Here is a 22,486-nt window from a genome sequence, read left to right on the forward strand (position 1 = left end):
TCCCCGCCCCCTCCACGTCGGGGGCGAGACCGGCCCGCCCACTACCGCCGCAAACTCCCCCCAGACACTATAGAGTCCGCCTCTACCGCCAGAGCGCCCCTTCCACAGAGAGGCGGCGCGATAGAGAGTACCCTTCTCCCAGGGAGCGGCCGCGCGGCGCCGCGACCCCTGTCGCCGTGGGGGGCTCCCGCAGCCCCCGGGCCGGGCTAGGGGCCCTGGCACATGCAGAAATGTGGCTTTTTTCCCCCCCCTTTTTTTTCCCCCCCCGGGAGAAATGCATGGAGAGAAGCCCTCACAGCCTGGGGAAAGACTGCGGGGCAGGACGGGCACTGCCTGCTCAGCCTCGGTGCCCCACGCAGGCGTATGGCACACACCAGGGCAGCACCGCTGTGACTCCAGCAGCAGCCCCCAGCCCGTCCCAGGGCCTCACGGCCCCCCTCAGCCGCTGCCAACAGCTCCGAGCTCCTCCGCCTCCTCATCCTGCACTTGCAAGCACAGCAACACGGACAGGAACTGAAATAGCCTGCCTGGGGCTGCACAAAGCAACAGACAGGAGATGCCTGTTACTGCAGGCTCACGGGAAATGAGCAGTTACGCTCCTCCGACGAGGGAGAGGACGATCTCTCACGTGTGCACACCTTGCAACACCACCTGGAAGCACTTGATTACTTTTCCATTTACAGGGCCATAGTGCAACTATGACTGACTGATTTTAAGTCCAAGGTCACTTTTCCTTTACCAAGGATATATATAAAGCCTTATTTAGCCAGTTTCACAGACAAAAGATCACTGCATGGAACAATTAAGTGTAACTTGCTCAGAGGCTGAAAAAGGCCAGGTAACGCAGCGTTGTGTTCCCAAGACTATAAACGTGAGCATCTGATGTGCAATGAAACAAATGAGGCTGATAGCTACTGCCTCCTATTAACACACCAGTTTTAGACTTAAGATTCCCAAAGCCCAGTGAAGTGTTACTGACCTGGCTAGTCAGTTCATTTGAGCTCTTGAGTGGTTAATTGCTCTGCCATTTCCCCCCGCTTTACCAGAAGCATAGATAAGCTTTCCCAGATGTTCAGAGGAGTCTTCTTCCACCAACTCCTCCCAAGACCAGACAACCTCAGAGGTGGGAGCTGGCTGTAACACACTATACAGAACTCTTTAAAGAAAACAGGAAAGAAGCACGCAAGTTACTTGTGCATCATCCCCTCTGCCAAGACAATTTTCTGCTACATGTAACCTGCTGTCTAGGATGCAGCCTGGCACAGCTGGCATCTAGGACAACAGCTGAGCCCTGGCTACAGTAGCAACACAGGCACAGAGAATCCAGTCCTTCCCATCACATGGTTACATGTCCCCAGGAGTCAGCCTGACTGAAGATGTAGGATTTTTCCTCTCTTGTTCAGCCAGTAAGTCTTACCCTGGGTTCTTTTTGGTTTTAAAATCACATTTCTCCAAATAGTCTCATCGACAGTTTTTAGCACAAATCAAAATTCTTCTCAGATGCCATTACTCCTAGTCCCCTCACAAGGTGTGAGCAGCTATGAAGAATGAAGAAAGAGTAGTTACAGTACCCCATTCATATCTCAAAGGAGGTCACAAATATGCTTCAGAGGCTTTAACACGCACAAGAGCTGCATTAATTCAATTACCTAAAGCAGATAACCAGACAAGCTCCAAAATGGTCACCTTCCTGCCTTTCTTAAAGGCACAGCAGTCTTACCACAGACCAAGATTCAGGTTGGATTTTAGAATTTCTCCACAGCATGCTCCCATCTTTAAAATAACTGAAGCATGTAACTATTGGGGAAGAAGAAACATGACTGAGCTATGGACCTTTCTGTAAACTCCTTGTGCTTGGAAGAGGCCCGTGAATAATGTGACCTTGAAGCCAGCTCTTCTTTGTGAAAGAGAGGATATGGCAGTGCATACCCTTGCATATCTAGTGATAATTCAGTATCCAAGTGCCACTAGTACACTCCAATCTTAAGTACACTCACTTGCACCCATCACCTTTTCAGCATACTGTCTTTCAGCTGCAAGAGAAAGGCACAGTATTTTCAATAGCAGTACATGCAGAAAACAATGCTTTGTCAGCTCACACAGAAGTATTTGCTTTACTAGGGCAATGCTTGTTGGGATTCTTGAGATTTTGGATAGATTTGACACAGATTATTGTATTCATAGAGCTGCAGTCTGAGCTGTTCAGGGACATCCTCTCCCTCATCTATCTGACTTTACATTAGTTGTCCTCCCCTCCCACCACCATTTCATATTCCCCCTTCTGCTTTACCTATGGGTGTCCGTATACCTAGGATATGCCTCTCTTCAATCAATACACCAGCTCCCCCAAGGATTTCCCCACCACTGGACCAGAATATAAAGAAAAATAAATAAATAAATAAATAGAACCACCAGTTCATTTAGAGAAATCTTTTCTTTAATTGTCGGTCTGGAACACTCTGATGGAAGCGGACTGAAACCACAGAGGACAGAGCGATGGAAGCTGCAGCCAGCGCCAGAAGCTGTCACATAGCAAAGAGGATAAGGAATGCCACCATCAAACAGAAGAGACCCATGGCCTCAGAGAGGGCAAAGCCCAGGATGGCATAAGAGAAAAGCTGCTGCTTGAGGGATGGATTCCTGCATATAATACAAGGGGCAGGGGAGAAAAGAGAGAGAAATGCATTCACAGTGAGGAAAAAACCCAGCCAAACAAAAACCCCACAGCCTGTATCACAGAAAACCAGGATTATCCCACACAGGTCATGCATTTTGGAGCACAGACTAATTTATGGCAGGCAGCCACCAGTTGGAATGGGGAACCCATGTTTTTTTCCCTGGTTTTAATGACTGTCAAACCCTGAAGGCTTGTTTCACCTGACCTGGCAGTACCAAGCAACAGTTCCTGCTAACCACTACTGTTTCATTTCTTCTAGAGGCAGGCAGAGCTCCACAGAGGTGCTGCATCATTCAGAAATAAGTAAAGGGAGTTTAAAACAATCCAGGCATTTTCTTTTATATTTTAATAGAATAACAAACTATAAAAATCCTTTTATACTCCAGAGAGCACTGCTTCAGTTAAACACAATAGTTGCATATATACACTAATGCAGAATTGAAAATATACTCCAAAAAAGGATCTCCTAATCTACCAAACTGACTGTTGGAAGAGGGAATAAATTCCAGCCACCTCGGCGTCTTGCTTACCTGGCATAGCCAATGATCAAGCTGCCAAACACTGTCCCAATACCTGCTCCTGAACCAGCCACTCCAACCGTGGCAGCACCAGCACCAATGAACTTTGCAGCAGTGTCAATATCCCTGGAAACAGCGCTGGTCTGGAATTCCCGGCGGCTCAGCTGTGGATGGGAAACACCGGCTGGCTGTGGGATACAGGAGAAAAGACATGGTAATGACACACTTTTAATAAAACACTTTATCACCACCTCTTGTCTACCCAAGGCAGAGCAAGATCAGCCAAACCTGCTAAACTCTCACTGACATGTCCCCTTACCAGCCACCCTCTTGATATACAGGCTTACTTTTCCATCTCAGTAGAAACCATGAAGTATCACAGATGTTAAACACAGAAATACTGGGCCACATTTACTACACCAGAGTCTTACCTGTACAGTCTGAATCTCAGGCCTGCTGAAAACAGACACCGAAACTGGCCTGGCCAGAGCCCTGGAACAGCACCGGAACTGCAGCAAAACACAGGCCATTAACTCTCAGTTAGATAACTCCACACTACCCCTCAGAAAAGAGCAGTTATTTTATGAATAAGTCTTAGAAATTTTTGAAAATACCTCAAGAATGAAGCAACACTAGCAAACAAAAACATGCAAATTTAGGATACTTCTAGTTTAGCCAGTTGGGCTAACTCTCCAAGCAGTTTTGCAGCAGATCGCACACTGCAGCACTATGAGGGTCATGTCTGCTACATCAGAATTTAATCATTATTATAATTCCATGCATTTCATTCCTAATTCCACACTTCAAGAGAAGGTGACACACCGGTTAGCCTATCTTTGCAGGAGCCCTTGGGCTTATGCTACAAAGCATGCCTACTAAGATGGTCGGTGTTGCCCTCAGGTCACCGGAGGTGACCTTGCTTCCCCTCTTCATTAAAGCCACGGCAAAACAACCCCCCACGATCCCACCGCGGTGAAGGGTGCCCAGGGCAGCGTTTTGACCAAAACACCGAACAGGCTTCCCGGCCCCAGCCCCCCCGACCACCACCACCTTCCTCCGCGGAAGGTCACTCACCAGAGCTGGGGAGCCGAGGAGAGCCACGGGGGTCTGCATTTTGGTTAATCTACCGGGAAAAAAGGAAGTGAGAAAAGAAGGAAGCGGGAAGACCGGAGCTGCAGCCGCCGGGCCCTCAGACGGGCAGGCGGCGGGCCGGGGGCCACCGCGGCCTCGCTCTCTGCCCCGTTCCGCCCCCGGCCCCGCCGCTGCGCTCCGCTCCGGCCCCGCCAGGGCGGGCTCGCAGCTGCCCGTTTCCGCCGTGCTCGGCTCGGCCGGACCGGCGACGAAGAGCCCGCGCAGCGGCCCCCCCCACCCCAACCCGGGGCCGCCGCCAGGCCGCCCCTCACCGCGACGGGCCCGGCAGAGCCTCCCCCGGGCCCGGCGCGGCCACGGGCCCCACCTGCGCGCGGCGGCGGCGGCGGCTCTGACAGGACGCGGCCCCCGCCCCGCTCACCTTGCCGTGTCCCCCCGCGTCCTCCACGCCCATTGGCCGCCGCCGCGCGCGCCGCGCTGCACCCTGGGGCGACGTCCGAGCTCGCCATTGGCTGCCGCCGAGCGGCAGGATCCGGGACACGGGGCCGGGCGAGGGGCGGGCGGTACGGCCGCGCGGGCTGCCATTGGGCGCTTGTTTTAACTCCCTGCGGGCTGGTTGGCTGGCGGCCCGGAGGTCCTCCAAAGGACCGTGGGGCGTGCGGAGCCGCTCCTCGCTCCGTCTCGGACCATAGAGTGGGGCGGCGCGGCCCGCTGTGCCCGGTTGGAGCCCGCTTGAGGGCGCCCCTCATTGTTATTAATAATAATTGTTGTTATTATTTTACACGTCTACGTTTTACTTGGGTTTATTAAAGCGCCCGAACAAAGCCCGGGGGAGGCGCCGCGTGAGGGGGTGGGGGGCGCTCGGGGCTCCCGGGCCCGCCCGGGGGGGCGGCGGGCGCTGCTGGGCCGCGCTGCGGAGAGGGGGGAGCCGTTACCGGGCGGTGCCGCCCCCTGGGGCGGGGGGTCTCCGCGGTGGGGGCCGCCGCGGCCGCTGTGTGTGTGACCCCCCCCGCCCCGGGGGCCGCCCTCCTTTAGAAGGGAGCGGCCCGAGGGGGCCTCCCCGCCGCCGGTAACGGCGGTACCGGGGGGGGGGGGCACAGTCACAGCGAACTACAAGTCCCATCAGCGCGGGGGGGTGGGGAGGGAGCGGGGCCGGGCCGGGGGGGCTCCGCCTTTTCCTGGTCTTCCGCCTGCCGCTCGCAGCCCTGCCGGTTTCCAGCGGCGCCTCTCGGTGAGTGAGCCGGGCAGGGACCGGGGGGGGGGCGGCCCGTCCCCACCGGAGCCCGACGGGGCCGGGGGCCGCCTCGCTGCGCGGCGCCGCTTTCGGTTGCGGCCGGAGCCCGGGGCGGCGCGGGGGCTTCCCCGGCGCCGGGCGGGGCGCGGAGCGGGGCCCGGTGCGTCTCCCCCCGCCCGGGGGCTGCGGCCGCGCCCTGGTCTCATTTTGGGGTGGGGGGGAGAACCGCGGTTTTCTACGTCTCCGGGACAGTTTCCTACAGTTTCGGGACAGAAAACGAAAGGAAAAAAAAAAGGCAAGAAAGCGAAAGGAAAAAAAAAAACAAGAAAACGAAAGGAAAAAAGGCAAAGGAGGGGAAAGAAACCCACCGTCCTAACAGCACTCTGCGAAGGAGGCCGGGCAGCCGGGGGGGGGGGGGGGGGGGGCTGAGAGGTTATTTATTCCCCCCGCCCTGAGCGCGGGGTAATAATACCGCATTACCTCAGCGCCGGGCTGGGGCCGCGCGTCCCTGTCCCCGGGGGGGTGTCAGCAGCCCCCGGGCAGCAGCAGCCTCCCCCCCTTCCCGTGCTGAAGACTGAAGCGCTCTCCCCGTAACAAGTTGCAAAATTTGGACGTTATTAACATGTCCTCCCCCTCTGCTTCCTGCCTTTCTTTTTTATTATTATTATTTCCCCCCGGGAGTGCACAGGCACACCCATCGGAGCGCTCTGCGTGGGCACCGGCTTTGCTTTCCTTCAAGATCGCAATTATTTTCTCCAAAGCCAGCATTTTTTTGCAGCAGAATGCGTTACTTCGCTACATCCAGGCATTGACATTTCATTTTCAAGTTACTTTTAAGCCTTGTGGCAGCTCGAGCTCATGTCCTGTTCTGAAGCTATGCAGTAACATGATTAAGGCGCTATCCTTGGATTCCTTCTTTTTTTTTTCCTGTCCGGTGGCTGACGGAGCTCCCCGTGCATTTGGATACTGCAAATCACAAGGCACATCAGGGCAGGAAAGATTGACATCAGCCAGATGAAGATTGAGGCTTGGATTAATCAGACATGATTTCTTATGCTTTCGTGATAGAGCTAAAACTGACGCTGTGCGCCTGGGTTTCCCGGGGGCTGGGACACGTCCAGCCTGCCTAGGGCTGACCTGCCCTCTGCTTCCAGCCAGAGTGATTCTGCGACCTCCCGAGGCAACATGTTTCAGTGCTCTGTTATCGCTGTTCTTTCCAGCTATGTGGATAACTTTTCCTTTCTGAACACAGCCCCATAGTACCTATCTGTGTTTCTACCTGCTTTTCAGGCTGTTCTTTGGCAAAGACTGCAGGTCATGACCTCAGCAACAACAAAACAAAGGCTTCCAGGCAGTTCATTTCCATGTGAAACTCCTGGATTCGAGATGACCTTAAAAGCCCAAAGGGATGGCTGTTTCAGGTGAACTTTTCCCTCCTTTCTGAGGTCAAGACTCGCGCGAGATCAGCTGAGGTTCTGCTTTGGATTCCTGGAATTGAATCGTCCGGGATTTTCTCAGCAGTGATCTGCCTCTTGACAGATTGCCAGCACTGGAGTCTGGCTGCCTGCGAGGCGTACTACCAAAGAGCGTAATTTAGTTTTCTGTTTCCAGTCTTGCCTAGGCTCTTGGAAATTTGGATACTGTTTTCTTAATAGATGCCTCCGCAGTAGATGTATGTGATCACAGTGTCACAACACACTGAAAAGTTTCCTGTGTAGATAACTCAGGCAAACCCTTTAATGCTATTCGGTGACCCTGCTGCCATGCAACGTATTCATTTCGATACTGAGAATCGCCTTGCAGTTTCACCGTAGCAGTCACGAGTAGCCAGGCTATAATAGCCTCCCGACACAGGTTTGACAGAAACAGAACCACGACGACCTGCCTAACGAGGATCTTCCCTGCGCTCTTCCATGGGAGCGGAGCTTAGCAAGGTACCTCTCTTCCCTTGGAGCCAGAAAGCTGAAGCTGAAAGGTGCTGTGTTTGGAGGTCAAGCCAGTGCATTGGATTTGAATGCAGAAAACTGGGAGGCTGTTGAGTTTGCGTATTGTCAGCGTGAGCGTGTCTGGTGTGTCTCGGGACGGTCCGCCAGTGAAGGTGCAGTGCGTTTGGGTGGGACTGCAGGATTCTCGGAGATCCCACTGTGGTCGATCTCAAGCTGTTACTTTGCTCTTGCGTTACTCTCTGCGGGAGCATTTAACTGATGCAGTAAAACCTCTGCTCCTCTCGAGCAATCTTAGTTTTCAGATTTTGGAACAGGTGATGCCCTGCTGCGGTAGCTACCTAGTGGGGATGTGCCTGGAGGGTCAAAGCAGGTTACAACCGCAGCACAAGGCTGCCCGGGGGGACAGCACCCCACCAGGGATCCCACCGGGAGGCCCGCGTGCCCCAGCTGCTCCCAGGCTCCGCTGCCTCTGTCCCACGGAGCAGAGCTGCAGGACACTCGGCAGTGTCTGGCCCGTGCTGTCCCGCGCAGGAGAGGGGCCACAGTGCCACACCGGCAGTGCAAGACCTCCAGGTGCTGCGGCTGGAAAGCAGCGGTCAAATGGATGAGTCTCGCACGTAACACGTGAAGCTTGACAGCTGGGGCTGATAGAGGATGTCTACCCTGCAGACCGCGAGCTGCCACGGACGTCGTGAGCTGCCTGGCCGCAGCAGCGGGGCCTCCGGCGAGTTCACGAGCCTTGCTGAGAAACCTCGTGTGCACGTGCAGGGGCTTTCAGATGTTACAGCTGCGTCATTCACAAGCTTTCCATCCTCATACGCGTCACTGATACAACTTCGTTGGCAGCCTCTGAACATTATCTAATCGCCTTGTTCTTTCCTCTTGCAGAACTCCACGATGGATGAGACCTCAGACGAACCTCCCACTTCTGCCGTCCTCTTAGACAACTGCCACTTCTCCCAGGTCACCTTTAATAACGTGGAGAAGTTCTATATTCCCGGAGGAGACGTAACCTGTTATTACACGCTCACAAACAACATTGTTCCTCGCGGGAAGGACTGGGTGGGCATTTTCCAGGTAAGTGAATTCTGTGGAACCAAACGTACCAAGTGCGAGAAGGTAGCAGCCAGCAGAAACAAGTAGCTTGGCATCTACTTACTTCACACTTGATCCCTAAGAATGGATTTAGGGCTTTGGTAGAACAGGGTGAGGGTTTTTTTTCAATAATAAGCTTGTGTAATGGAACATCTCTGTTGCATCTAGGGACAAAGTACCAGAGCTGTTGTTACCTTGGGGAAAGCAGAGTTCCTCATTTTCTTGCTGCATGAAAGGTTATCCCAGCTTCACTTTGCAATTAGAACAGCTTCAAGGCTGATCAAGCAGACTCTGATTCCCAGAACCAGTGGAGAATAACTACACTGTAGACCATTCTGGCACCATCCTTTCCAATGTATTTCCTACTTCAGTGCTCCCCTTACCCACATACACTCATGGAATAAACTGGCAAATAGCTTTGACTGTCCTTTTATGCGTACGCCACAACTATAAGTTAAGAGAGTGATGCAAAAGTCCCGCCACTATGTGGAAATATACTCCAAGTTATCACCTATCCTCTAGAAACTGCCATAGGATAAATGTGAACTTTGTGATCCTGTGTAACAAGTTTGCTGTTGTAGGTGGGATGGAAAACAACCCGGGAGTATTACACGTTCATGTGGGCTCCTCTGCCCAGTGGTGTCAGCGGTGATACTGCTGTGCAGCAACAGATCCAGTTCAAAGGTCAGTGGGGAAACTGGGCTGTCTGGGGAACACGTGTGCACATGAACAGCAGCCACGCACGCACAGAGTCCGTTCCCGGATCCCTCTGCATACCATTAATGAGCATTGCATGTAGAATTACAGAACATCTGCAGTACTGTGCTTAGGTAAACTTATTTCAAAGAACTGGAGTGATAAATCAGTTCCATAATTATCGCCACAAAATTTCCAATCTGTTAAGTTCTTCTCTCTTGATTGAGTGATATTGTTTGTGTTCTTATCACTGGTGCAAAGAATTACTCATGGTGCAGGAACAATATTGAACTAGGATGTCTCAGTTTTCTTAGATTCAGACTTTCTGTGTTATATAGCTGAGAAGCCTGAATAATTAGAAGACCCATTTAATGGGGTTGTTGTGTTTGTTTGAAGCTTACTACCTACCAAAGGATGATGAATACTACCAGTTCTGCTACGTTGACCAGGATGGAGTGGTCCGTGGAGCCAGCGTACCTTTCCAGTTCAGAGCAGAGACTGAGGATGATATCCTGGTGGTTACCACACAGGTATGTCTCCTCTCTTCCTCTGTTCTCTCCTGCTTTGTCTTTCACTAGCACATGCTCATTGCTACCATGGAGTAAATAGTGTGTGGAGCTGGAATGCAGCAGACCTGGGTTCTTGACTTTGCTACTGATCTGTTGCACAAATTCAGCACCTTCTGTTTCTCTACCTGGTGTTTGTCAGACTAGTGTACTTAGACTGTGAGCACTTTGCCATGGGGAGTGCCTTAATATGTAGCGTTTCAGGGCATTTTGAATATTTTAAAATGAAAATATAATTTTCATGGAAGCAGCCTTCCATTAGATGGGAGTAAGAGCATGCACATGGGCAACAGTTGAGGTCATGTGAAGATAAATACTCTTATTTTGCATTCTTGTGTGTAGCCTTATCCTTTGTTAATGGCTATGCAGACACTTGTGCCATGGGCCTAATCTCACAAACTGCAAAAATACGCAACCCTCTGCCTCCACCACCTTCTGTGGCCCTGCGCACCTGAAAAGATCAGGTGTGGCATGTGCTCAGGATTCAAGGATTGGGTTCCTGGTCAGCTTTGGACAGACAGGAGGTAGAGTGAAGAAACAGTCTGGTCCCTGATGGTGGTAAAGCATGGGGAGGTACAAAGTGTTCTCTTTTGCAAAGCTCATCTTTCTTTGCTCTTCATGCTGGGCTACTTGGAACATAGCTTTTCAACGCTTCCGTTATGACTGAACTACTCTGTTGCTTGCCAGGGAGAAGTAGAAGAGATTGAACTACAAAACAAAAATTTGCTTAAAGAAAATGAGGAGCTGAAAGAAAGCTGTACAAGTCTCCAGAAAAAGAATATGGATCTGCAGGAGCAACTCAAGAAGACACAGGTACAACAAAGAAGTTAATATATTAAGTCAGAGGCTTTAAGTCTGAAAGACAAAAAGAGACTGAGTCAGGCCTTGCTCCATTGTATGCTTCCAGGAGAAAATTAAAGGGATTTCTGCCCAGATTATCTGTCTAATCCTTTACAAAATCCTACAATACTTCTCCAGAGATAAAAATGATAATGATGCACAAGAGGCATCAGCAGACACAGGAGTCACATGGGAAGGAAAGTATCCCAAAATGTTTTGTAGACCTGTCCCAAAATCACAAGGCCAGACCTGCTTCTGATGTTCTTCCATCATTGTTTTCTCCTCCTTCGCTTTTGCTTAGGGCTTAATATAAGTGAAATGGGGTCTGAAGGAGTGATCAAGATGCAAAGGAGAGATTTTCCTCCTTCAGATGGGCTGCCTGGAAGTGTTGCGTTAGAGGGGTTTTGCAGTTCCAGAGCAGGACTGTTGCTTGGGTTCCGCTTACCTCCCATTGATCTGATTTTTCATTTTCAGGAGCTGCAGAATGGTTTTGAGTCTCTAAAGAGCAACAAGGAGAAACTGGAGCTGGAGCTGAATTCCCTGAAAAAAGAAAACAAACATCTCAAGGAGCTGGATAACTGCAGAGAGGCAGAACTGCACCAGTAAGTGTATTTACAGCATGTCTCAAAACAGGAGTTCATGTAAGCAGTTTGCTGCTGTGTATTAAATTTTCTTGTCTGTTTAGAGGTCATGAAAGCCAGGGGCTGTGTGTCTGCAGGGGTGCCTAGCGCTAAGCTCCCAAGCAAGAGTGTAAGCAACTCTCTAGGGCTTGGATTTACATTCAGATGAACAAAATCTCAGAAAAACCTCAGTGTGGTGACAGCTGAACAAAACTGACTCTTGGAATGAATCCAAGAGTTGCAGGCGCTTGGGTTTCTCTGTAAGCTTGGGTAGGCGACCCCAAGCTGTGGAACTCTTCCAGGATTCACAAGGCCTCAGTTAACTTTGCACAAGCAAACGAGACTCTGGAAACTACCCAGCATTCATGCAAACGAGGGTTACTTCATTTCAGTCTGGGTGGGGACAACCTGAGCTTTTTATTAGGTCTGGTAATGTAGACTGCTAGTTTTGCCTACCAAAGGGTGATATTAGGAACATGGGTTGTTGAAAATACACTGTATTTTGATTTGTTCTGAGTAGACTCAAAGAGCAAATTCAGAATGTGACCTCTGAAAAGGAACGCCTGGAAACCAGACTGAAAACAGTCCTGGATCGCATGGATCAGCTACAGGTAGAAAACATACAGTTGCCTGCCTCTGCTTTTGTGAATTGTATCTGAGGGTCTCAGTTTGTCTCTGACAGAGAACTGAACAATCTCAAGCAAATATGTAGTGTCTGAATTCCTTTCCTGATTACGCGGGGTCTTTAGGAAAATGGGAACCTGTTATATGAAGCCAGGAAACCTCAAGAAAGTGATATCTTGGAGGGAAGGGTAGAGTAGGATGTGTCAAGAGAGATTGTAAGGATTCTTTTGTTTATTCCCTAAATACATCCCTTTCGCATACAGGTTAAGCTCACCAAAATAAGACTGTTGTTCACCTCCTGCTAGCTGAGGAACAGGTACCTAAAAAGATGGGTCAGAAAACAGTTCTGCTTTGAAAAACATTCTAAAATTATGTTAAGTACTTGGGTGAAAACAAGACTTCTTGCTGGGAGATATCTAAAGGGAGAAGGTAGACTGAAAATAGCTTGGTTGCCAGGCCTGGGACATGGGAGACCCAGAGCAGTATAGTATCTATCTGGCCAGAGTCTTTATTTTCCTCTTCTTTCTCTGACTTCCCAGACTAGAAGTGTCATTTTGAAATTTGGAAAGCTCCTCAAAGAATATATGAATGAATATTGTGTTCTGATGAATACATCAACTTCAGTATATCCTCTTGTAACTATTCCCAGTTTCTACAGAGTTTTTGATGGAAAAAAGTTAGCAAAAAAGATTTTGAGCAGCCATGGCTTGTGGGGTTTTGCTATGCTGTGCTTTGTGCCTGCAAAAAGGGCCTGTGCGTCTTGGTCATCTTTTTTTTCTTTTTTTTTTAAAAAAAAAAACCCTTCTGTCCATTCTTCTTTCTCCTTAGTCTCAGGTGTTGAATTATGAGAAAGAAGTGGAAAACCTGGCTCGTCTGGACCATGACAAGACTGAGCAGCTTGAAAGTTTGAAGGAAGAGAATCGCCAGTTGCGCGTCACTGTAGCTGAACAGGTAAAGCGTTCCCTGAGTGTCTTGGTGCTTGGGGGAGCCGGGGCAGCGACACTTAGAGGGGTCCTTGGTGCTGAGCAGGTACGGATATTGCTCAACCTTATGGAAGGTCTGGGAGATTCCATGACACAGAGAAAGAGGACTCTCCATGGTGGCATGGGTGTCCAGGTGGATGGCTGTGTGGACACACAGCCTGGCAGGTTCTTGTAGTACACAAATATGTTTTAGTTTTGGAAGAAACACCTGTATAACTAGATTTTGTAATTCTGACTCTCTGAAGCAAGAAAATTAAGTCTCTGCCTTCGTCTCTCTAGAATCAATTCAAGGGATGAAGTAGCTCAGATATTTAGCTGATTGCAAATTAGTGCATCTACCAAAACTGTTCCAAAACTGGGACTTAGGTGTAAATAAAACAAGTTATCCTAAATCTGCCCCAGTCCATATGCCATTGATTTTACCTCCACCGGGAAGCTGACTTGTAACTCGTGTGTGTGAGGTAGCAACCCTGTTGGTCCTCTTTGTGTATGTTTTTGTCCCTTTCTCATCTTTAACATCTCAGATGTGGCATTTAATAATCAATTAAATGAGCAGGTATGGCCAGAGCAGGTATGGTCAGACCAACACAAGCTGTAAACAGTTTGAAGTTTCTGTTCTACAGTTTGGTGTTCTGCCCCACATCTCTGATACCTCTTTTCTTTGATATTCCCTTTGCATCTCTGCCTGTGCAAATCTGGGATTTCTGTGCAGAGGAAGCACAAGGAGGAGCTTGAACATGCCCTGGAGAACCTGAAGGGGATGGAGGCCAGCCTGTCACATTTTCTGCAGAATGAGCAGGTGCCCAGCATTTCTGTGGGTGCAGCTGGGGAGATGGGCCCAAAGGCACTGAGCACAAAGCTCTGCTCTGTTGTATGTGAGATGCCATTACCAGTGCAGGAGAGTTGACATTTGTTTAAAGCACTGTTGGCCAACCTTTTACAATTTGCAGAACCTTCACAATTTCCCAGTGATGTTGCAGATGACTATATAAGAAACTTAAGCTCATGGATTTTGCTTTTCTTAAATAACTTCTGCAGACCTTCCAGAAGTAAGCCACAACCCCAGCGTTGAAAATCACTTCTTGAAGGAATGTGAAAGATATAAGAGCATGAAAGAGGGTAAAACACAGTAGCATTTCTTTCTGCTGAAGGAACCATCATTTGCAGTGGTGGAGGCCATTCACCTCATCTTTAGTCTGTTGCCCTGAGTCACCTTCTAAAGATGCTTCTCTCTGTATGTGCTATTCAGGAAGCCATTGGAGGCAATACTCTGACTTTGGCATTGAAAATTAGATGCCTAAAATAGATTATGTGATTACCTCTGCTGTGATGCCAAATGTTCAGAATTCTGAGTGATAGTTTGAGAATGACTGCAGAATCCTTAAGTACTCTAGCTTATCTAATTTACTGATTTAATTCAAGAATCAGCTACAAGATTAATTCCTAAGGATGAACTAGCTATCCACAGTCAATGCAAGTCTCATAGTCCCAGGAAACCTGGCAGACGGGAGAGCTCTCACCTGTCAGGGTGCATTTTTCAGCTTTAATTGTTCCTTTTCTTCAACATCTCCATTTGTCTGACCCAACTTCCATCTCCTTTGGGGGTCACATATCATCTCTCATGTTGTAATGAAAGTACAAGACTTAAATGAATGGTGATATGGAGATATCGCAAGTTACATATTATGAAATGATAAGACTCATACTGAAAGTGAAGGTTTATTTGTTGGTAATAAATGCAGCGAGGCAGCCAATATATGTGAACAGTGCTCGAAGCTCTCATATTTTTTTGTTTGCTGATTTCCCACCATTCACCAAGTAACATTGTTCCTTCACAGGATCAAAACCGTGACTTAATGAAAGAACTTGAGGAGACAAAACATTTGTTTCAGATTTTGCAGGAAAAGAAGAATGAAACTGATAAGGAAAACCAGGTGAGAATTTGGCCTAGCTCCCTTGTCCTTCTCCTGAATTGAATGTGATATAAATCTCTCAGTCTACTATTCAGTTCCATTAACCCTACTACCAGATGGATCGCTAATTGTGCCTGCACACGGACCATCACCTAAAACCAGGCTGCCACGCTGTCTGTGTGCACATACAAACGACTGTGCTTAGACTCACAGTGTATTGTTGCTGCCACCTCTGTACAGCCTAAAAGGAAGGGTCCAAAAACTTGCACCTTTTTCCAGCCCATATTAGCAAGGGATTTTTCAAAAACTCCTCATGTTAACTCTGACACCTCTGAAGTGAATGGACTTATCTGCTTAAATGAACATAGTCTTTTCTTTCCATCTAAACAGTGACTCTCGATTTTGTTCCTTACTCTGCTATTTTCTACATGACTTCAGGATTGTCTTTCATCTTTTAAAACATATTACTCTATTGTGCTCATCTTGTCTCCCTTCCCAATAGGCCACAGAATAGATCCTTTCACTTCCTTTCCTCACCTTCCTATTCCATCAGACAGGACAAATACTGATCCACCTAAAAGGAGCTACAGAGCAATTTCGATTCTGGTATAAGAGGAGCTATGTTAGTGCAAATTATGACTTCTGTCTGAAATAGCCCCCAGAGCTTCTGGAAATTCATTCTGCCCTTCTGTCCCTTTGCAGAAACTAAAGGATGAGCATAATGCCCTCTTGAGACGTCTCTCACAGACTGCAGACCTTTCTTCCTTCTCTGTTGTTTCACCATCTCAACACCAAATTCGACCTTCTGCAATGGGAAGCCTTGTGTTTGGAAATCCTTACTATGGTAAGGTTACTTGGCATTCTGTCTGAAAGTGCAAGTCCATCTAAAATCAAGTCTGCACATACTGAGGATGTGGTTTTTTTCTGTACTGTTTTGACCTTCTTCTGGCTACAGGAATAGAGTGAGTCTGTGTAGGAAAATACTTCTGTCTTTTTGCATAACTTCTAAGAGGAGGAATTTTGTCCTCTCTTGTCATTGTCAGAGGAACCACAAGTACATGGCAGTAAGAATCTTAGCAAATTATCTTCCCTCTCAAATTGACTGCTTGTAGAAAAGAAATTCTTAGCAGCACCTTAGTGCAGCTTTGCATATGTGCAGATGACTTGACAGCTGCAAAATACTGCCAGGTGTTAAAAGTTGACTTAAGGGATCAGCTGTCTGCTCATTTTCTGCCAAGAGAGACAACTATTAGCTAGTTTATTCAGCTGTGAGACAGCTAGTTCTGTGGCTTATGTCCAGTTTCCACAGTCCTAAATATAGAGGTCTAGATCAAGAGCCACATCCTCATGTTTCAAGAATTACTAGTTATCAGCACATTACATTGTTAATCATTTTGTTGTGGTTAAATTAACTTCTCTTTTTTTCCAGCTTCAGGAGCAAACCTGGAGGCAAGAGCTGCAGACGTAGTAAGTAATGTACTTTATGGACAGGAATTAGTGGTTTGAAAGGAGAAGCTCCAAGTTCAGCTCTGTAGCCAGTTGTCTGCATGCTATTCTAGTCCTGGTAAGAGAGCGGACAACAAAGTGGAGCCATGTGTGCCTAACCTGTAGAATTAATAATAGTTGTTGCTATTAAGGAAGAGAAAGGAAACCGTTGACCTTAATCGTCAAGTACCAACTTTTGGCAGCATCTAATGTCAGACTGCGCAGCAGGCAGCTGCTAGATACCTTTTTCATATTGGAGATATGAACATGTGCTATGTAGGATGGAAAGTTAGAGTACCTCTTAGAAGCTCTTGCCTTGAAAGTGATAGTCAGAGAAGCCTGGAGACATTTGAAACTTGAGAGTATTAGAAATCAGAAAGACTTGAACAGAACTGATGATTTCTGACAATTAAACTTGTCTTTTTCTTCCTCTTTTAAACGCTAATACAATGTTTTAACTGTCCTTATTTGCATTTGCTTTGCATTTCAGGCTTCTATAAGGAAATGCCCCATGTGCGACGAGGTATTTCCTGAAGATATTGATACAAGTCAGTATGAGGAACATGTGCAGAGCCACCTTCTGGACTGCCCTCTCTGCCATGAGACCTTTGAAAAGTCCAATAAGCAGGTGTTTGATGATCATATTTATTGTCATGGCCTGGAATAATTCTGAATTCTCATCTGCTGTGTAGAATAGGTGGCAGAGGCCATAGTATAGCATAGACCAGAATCATTCTATAGGCTTGATTCATGCTAATAGAATCACCCAGACAAGACTGAATATGCCACTAGTACTGTAATTCTGAGCTTTCTGTTCCATGCAGCACGTGACCTGACGCTTAAATTGGGTCAGACATCCATATCCTGAAATTGAATCAGCGTCATCAACTTAAGTCTGTCTTGGATCAAGTATATGTACTTGTTAATTGGTCACAATTCCTGTAATTATTAATTTAACTGAATGTGGTATCAGTACTTTAGAACAGTCCATGTAACTGTTCATCCAGGTTGGGCCAAGTAAAGAGATGTGGTGCAGCAATTTTCTGACCTTGGCAGATACATCTCTATTATAATGGTTTTATTCTTTAATATAGCACTGTGATTCCTAACCAAAGACCAGAAACATTGTATAATCCTTTAGGATCAGACTTTCAGTCTGCTCACCTTCTGGAATGCAGAATTAATTACTAATAAATAACTGAATAACTAAATAAAAATGTATTTTCCTCTCTTCTTTCACCCTCAGTCCTAAAGCAAGAGAAAGCTGTATATTTATAATGAGACTCAGTATCTATTTGCAGATCTAAAGGTCTAGGACCCATCCTTCCAGCATAGCTTGTTGTAGAGCAGGGCACATAAATTGTTGTCCCTTTTCTCCATATGACCAGATTTACAGTGAATAGTGATACAGTAAATCTGTGCTTGTGCAGTCAGTCTAACACTTGTCATGCATCCATCTCATAATGAGGAAACTCAGTGAAATGTCTGCAACTAGGAAGGTCGGTATGGCGTGGAGCCCGTAGGAAAGCAGGAGCTGAATTCTCCTGACAGAGCAGAGCATGTATGGCCTCTCGATCAGAAATTAGGCATCCACCTTTAAAGGATGTGATGAATCTGGGTTATTTCCCTTTTATGTTTCTAAGCCTTCTTGATTTAACAAGAAGAGCTTTTTCTCAAACCAAAACATTTTGATTCAAAACTATTAAGTGCCTTGGGATTACAATGCTTTGTTCACAGATCATTCGGTTGCTATTTTTATTTCTGCTTTGGGGCTTTCAATTTATGACAAACATGAAAGGGTAAAGTTTTATTTTCTACCTGTATTAAACTGTGTTTACTGCTGAATAGCTGAAGCAATAGGAAACCCTAGTAAGTTTCTATAGAGTTTTAGTGTTAAGAATAACAGAGACTTCAAAATGTTTACTGTTTTGATTTTATGCACATAAACTTTTTTATCAATCTAGGTTTAAATAGAGTATTTCTGTACTATACTGGTAAGCATTATTTTAAAAAATCTGTAACAGAAAATAGGAGCAAATAAAAAATAAAGCTATACTGAGAAAATCCTTCAAGAAGATGTCTATGTCTATTCATTCTTAAAGAAATAAATTGGAGGAGCTGATGGGGTCATAATGGAGCTGTTTGCAAGCCTTCAATTACTTTCTGAAGCTTCCGTCCAATAAAGTACTCCAGCACATCTCTGAGTGTTTAGCATGCAACATGGTATCCCGAGAGTTAGTGAGACTACTCCTGTTTAACAGAAAACACATATTTAGGTGGCTGATCCTCACTGGCTCTTCACAGCATGAAAATATATCAAGAAGGTCAAAGGATAGTATGGGGTAATAAGAACAAACCAAGAAAGTAAAATGAGCTGTATGGGCCATATTTGTTCATATCAGTTCCAAGCAGTGCTGATCCAAAAACCTACAGCTGATTAAAACAATTGAATTTCTGTTCTGTCATAGGAACATTCTGTATTTCAACACTTTTTTTTTTCCCCTCAGATCAGCCAGAAAAGGCTGAAAAAATACCCTGGACACTAAAACATTTTTTTAAATATTTGGCATTGTGCAATCGAAATGTTTTGACATTATTGATTACCATTCCTGAAATGTTTTTATTGCAATTTTCACAATGGAAGATTCCATCAAAATGAAGCTTTTTTAAATTTAATATTCATTTCCTCAGGAAAAATTTACATCTTTTTTACAGAAGCAGACACTGAAGCAATCTTCATCAAAACTCTGGTAGTTCACCCACTATCACAATTATTAGACCTGTTTCCTTTCTGCTCTGTTACTAGTACTAGCTTCAACAGCTCGTATCATAAACCCAAACCCGGTCGCTTGGGGTTAGAGTTATGTCACGATCCCATCTATGTCCTTGAGCTATGAGTGCCCGGTGCCTGCCCCTGAATTGCCTCGCCATCCCTTTTACACTGGTACCTATCATTTTCCGCTTGCCTGCTCCTACCATTTCTACAAATCTTGGAGGCCTATTTTGAGGCGCGGGCCCTGTGACAGAGGCAGCTAGCGGGTGACCGGCAGGGGGGGTTAGACCGCAATAAATCTCATGATGATGCTGACTTTTTAAGGTATTTTAAGGTATATCATTTGTGTTCTGTAATAATGACACAGATTCAGGCTCCCAGCCATATACTTTGGCCTGATGCAGGTCATATCTTCCCCATCCTGGGCAGCCAGGGACCAATTTATCCCTAAGCACAAATTACATCATATATTTTCTGACCAAGTTTTCATTTTGCCTGTAATTTACAGCATTATTTATGTTACTGCTGCATTTAGCCCTTGGAATCATGAGAGGTTTCAATCCTATCTCAATTTTATGGTTTAATGCAGAAGTAGCTCAAATGGCTGATAATTAGATATAGCTATACTTTGGATAAAATCCAATATCCCAGTGGTATGTATTGGGTAAGAAACAAGAAAGAAAAATTCAAAGGGACGGTAGGGGTTTGGCACAGTTTATACCAGAACTCATGTAGAATCTGAACGGACATCTATTAGAAATGTGTTTAAAAGGAAGATGTTATAGTTTGTGGGCCAAATATCTGGAGATACAAGTCCCATGATCTTTTTAAACCTTTACAGGGCTTATCAGTTCATTCCAGCTTAGGAAGCGGCCCCATTTGGTTTCCATGAGCGATCGCTGCTCTGATGCAGTGTTGCATTTTCTGTTTCCCTGTCCAGGCAAACCTGTTCAGCCTCAGAGAGCTCTCCTTTCTTTTCCTGGTTTTCCCTTGCTTTTTGGTAGACCATTTGCCTTCCTTTCCCAAGAAGTTGGTTCTTCCCATGGGCTTTCTCTGTGCCATTCATACACAGAACAGTCTGAATAGATCTGTCCATGGGGAATCATCTTCCAATTAACAGGTATATCTCTTTATGTGTAAAATGCAAAGCAGATGATAATATCTCTCAGCGGCAAAGGCATGCTGCAAATCCTAACTATGGTCACAGAGGGCATGACATACTGCCTGATCTCAGTTCTTTCCACAGGAAAGACCGTTGTTTTCTCTGGGAAAAGCTACTTTCAGTGCAGAAAAGAGAGACAGGTCACGAAGGAGACAGTTACAGATCCCAGACTGTCAAACTCTCTCAGCCCTGAAAGTCAGAAAGCAGCCTTGAAAGGCTGCTGAAATAAATGATAGGTGGCTCTGCTTCCTTCAGGAAGTCATTCCCAATCTTATGGTCACATTCACCTTATTCATATTAACAGCCTCTTTCCTCCACCTCCTAGTTCCTCTTCATCTATCTGTATCTTCCTTCCTCATTCTGCAGAACAGTTTGGACCTTCAGGACTGTCTATCTGCTCTGAAATCGCAGTGCAGAGGGTTCAGGGTGCGGTAGAGGGGGAGGCAGCGGCATGGAGCACAATCCATCTGGCAGTGCTGCCTCTCCCCATCTTTCGCCCCCGCAGAACTCAGCCTGGGAGCACTGCTGCTGCTTCTCTTCGCTTCACCTTTAATGAGGCTCCTGCAGAGAGCGGAGGAAGCAGAAAGGAAATAAAAAGATGCCTGACAAAAGCATTGCAAATAGACAAGATGCAGATGAACAATGGAGAAAAAGGAAAAAGCATTAAACAAGCTAGCTTGATTTTAAGACACGGCAGAAGAGATCAGTAATTCTTCACAGCAGCATAATACACATCCTCGTGTTTAACATGGTTTGATCATCAAAGTCCTTATTTCAGGGGTCAGTGCTGTGCTTATGTGGCAGTGTTCCTGTATTTGATATGTCAGTGATGGGGAGGGGAAGAGAACGGGGAAGGGAATTATTGTGGAAAAAATGTTCTAAAATGACACCTAGATTGCCACCACAGCTTGGTTGCTGAGAAACTCGGGAAAATCTGGGGAAGAAATGCTCATATGCCCCTGTGAGATTGAAAAATTAAGATAATGTGCTTATGCAGAGCTCTTTTTGTTGCTTATATTATTTTGTAAGGACAAACCCCTGTTGTATACCTTTGTTCTGCGGAGGAGATCCAAGCTGAGCCATTTCTGCTTGCACAGAAGTCAATGAGTCCCTTTATCTCTAGTGCACTAGTGCAAATAGTACCCAGGGCAGTGCGAAGTGGGTACATAATGCCATGAAATCAGAATGCTACCATTTATCACCCTCTTTGTACTGAATTAAATCACTATTTGAAATGCACTTAAAGAATCAAACCTTTATAGTTTAGTTGGTGAAAGGATTGGGTCCCAGAATTACATCAGTTGTTTTCTCTAAACAGCTATTAGCCTCCTCCATTATACTAACAGAACTGGTTTCCATCCTCTGGCTCATTTATTCCAAACCAGCATTATTGAAGTGAATGGGGTCTAGGCCCTGGATATTAGAAGAGCTGTTGGTCTACTCATAAATAACAAGTTGTCAAGGATTTTAATGGAAACCCTTAGAGTGCTGTAAATCTGTGCAGTTCTGCTTGCATCCCCTCCCTCATTTCCATCACAATATCACTCCAGCGGGACTGCAGCTTGCAGCATGTGCCAGGCAGCCTAGATTGGTAGGACACGGGGGAAGGAGGAAAAAAAAGCTGGAGAAGGGCTGGGGGGTTCAGAACAGTTGGTACTGCGGAAGCATCTGCTGGGTGGCCGGGTACAGAGTCACCTGGCCTATTCAGCGTGGAGAGGGGGAAGGGTTATTCATCCAGGGGGACTGGAGCACGGGAATAACAGAGCCACGGATGCTTGTGGAATAAAGACGGATGTGTTGCAGTTTACATTTCGCTCCATTGGTCTGTGAAGCAGTAAATCTTGGCAAATACAGGGTTTTCTTACTTTTTGGTCACAATTTAAGTTGTAGAGCTACTGCAGTGGTATTGCATAGACTATCCCTTGCTGTTAGTCAAAGGGGATTTTCCTTTTCAGGATTTGTTTCTACCTTCCTAGCCAGTCTAAAATACTGTCACTGAAAATTTAGCACCACATCCTGACCCAAATAGCAATGTCTCTGCAGTTCACTGGATTCTAGCCAGAAACTGGGTTACTATGAAGTATGGCCCCTTGAGCTGCACTTTGTGTCCACATAGTCATCCCTAAAATATCTGCAGCTTAGCTGCCTGTGTAGATCATAGCACCTTGCTATATACAACATTAAGGCCTTCTAAGAAGGAACTTGAGCTGACTGGTCTGCTCTCTGCTGGCTGTATGATATTACAGGATATAGTATGATCAGCTT

General features: G+C 46.6%; 2 protein-coding genes across 5 annotated transcripts; one reads left to right on the forward strand and one right to left on the reverse strand.

The window, feature by feature from the left end:
• Positions 1 to 2,415: 2,415 nt before the first annotated feature.
• ATP5MC1 (ATP synthase membrane subunit c locus 1) lies at positions 2,416 to 4,836 on the reverse strand. 2 transcript variants are annotated; one of them, XM_064524627.1, is made up of 5 exons: positions 4,706 to 4,836; positions 4,270 to 4,318; positions 3,627 to 3,704; positions 3,208 to 3,383; positions 2,416 to 2,640 (listed from the first exon to the last, which is right to left on the reverse strand). In XM_064524627.1, the coding sequence occupies exons 2-5, from the start codon at positions 4,306 to 4,308 to the stop codon at positions 2,526 to 2,528; spliced, it is 408 nt and encodes a 135-aa protein (XP_064380697.1). In that variant the 5' UTR covers positions 4,309 to 4,318; positions 4,706 to 4,836; the 3' UTR covers positions 2,416 to 2,525. The 2 variants fall into 2 exon arrangements, with proteins under 2 accessions (XP_064380697.1, XP_064380698.1); XM_064524628.1 differs by having other exon boundaries at positions 4,652 to 4,772.
• A 566-nt stretch (positions 4,837 to 5,402) lies between these two features.
• Positions 5,403 to 18,361, forward strand: CALCOCO2 (calcium binding and coiled-coil domain 2). 3 transcript variants are annotated; one of them, XM_064524629.1, is made up of 13 exons: positions 5,403 to 5,515; positions 8,353 to 8,541; positions 9,141 to 9,243; positions 9,652 to 9,785; positions 10,509 to 10,634; positions 11,136 to 11,263; positions 11,802 to 11,892; positions 12,734 to 12,856; positions 13,601 to 13,687; positions 14,727 to 14,822; positions 15,504 to 15,645; positions 16,231 to 16,268; positions 16,777 to 18,361. In XM_064524629.1, exons 2-13 carry the CDS (start codon positions 8,362 to 8,364, stop codon positions 16,951 to 16,953), a joined length of 1,425 nt encoding a protein of 474 aa, XP_064380699.1. In that variant the 5' UTR covers positions 5,403 to 5,515; positions 8,353 to 8,361; the 3' UTR covers positions 16,954 to 18,361. The 3 variants fall into 3 exon arrangements, with proteins under 3 accessions (XP_064380699.1, XP_025962767.2, XP_025962766.2); XM_026106981.2 differs by lacking the exon at positions 5,403 to 5,515 and adding an exon at positions 7,214 to 7,452; XM_026106982.2 differs by lacking the exons at positions 5,403 to 5,515; positions 13,601 to 13,687 and adding an exon at positions 7,162 to 7,452.
• Positions 18,362 to 22,486: the final 4,125 nt, after the last annotated feature.

This window comes from Dromaius novaehollandiae, chromosome 22, assembly GCF_036370855.1.
Source record: "Dromaius novaehollandiae isolate bDroNov1 chromosome 22, bDroNov1.hap1, whole genome shotgun sequence".
Lineage (NCBI taxonomy): Eukaryota > Metazoa > Chordata > Aves > Casuariiformes > Dromaiidae > Dromaius > Dromaius novaehollandiae.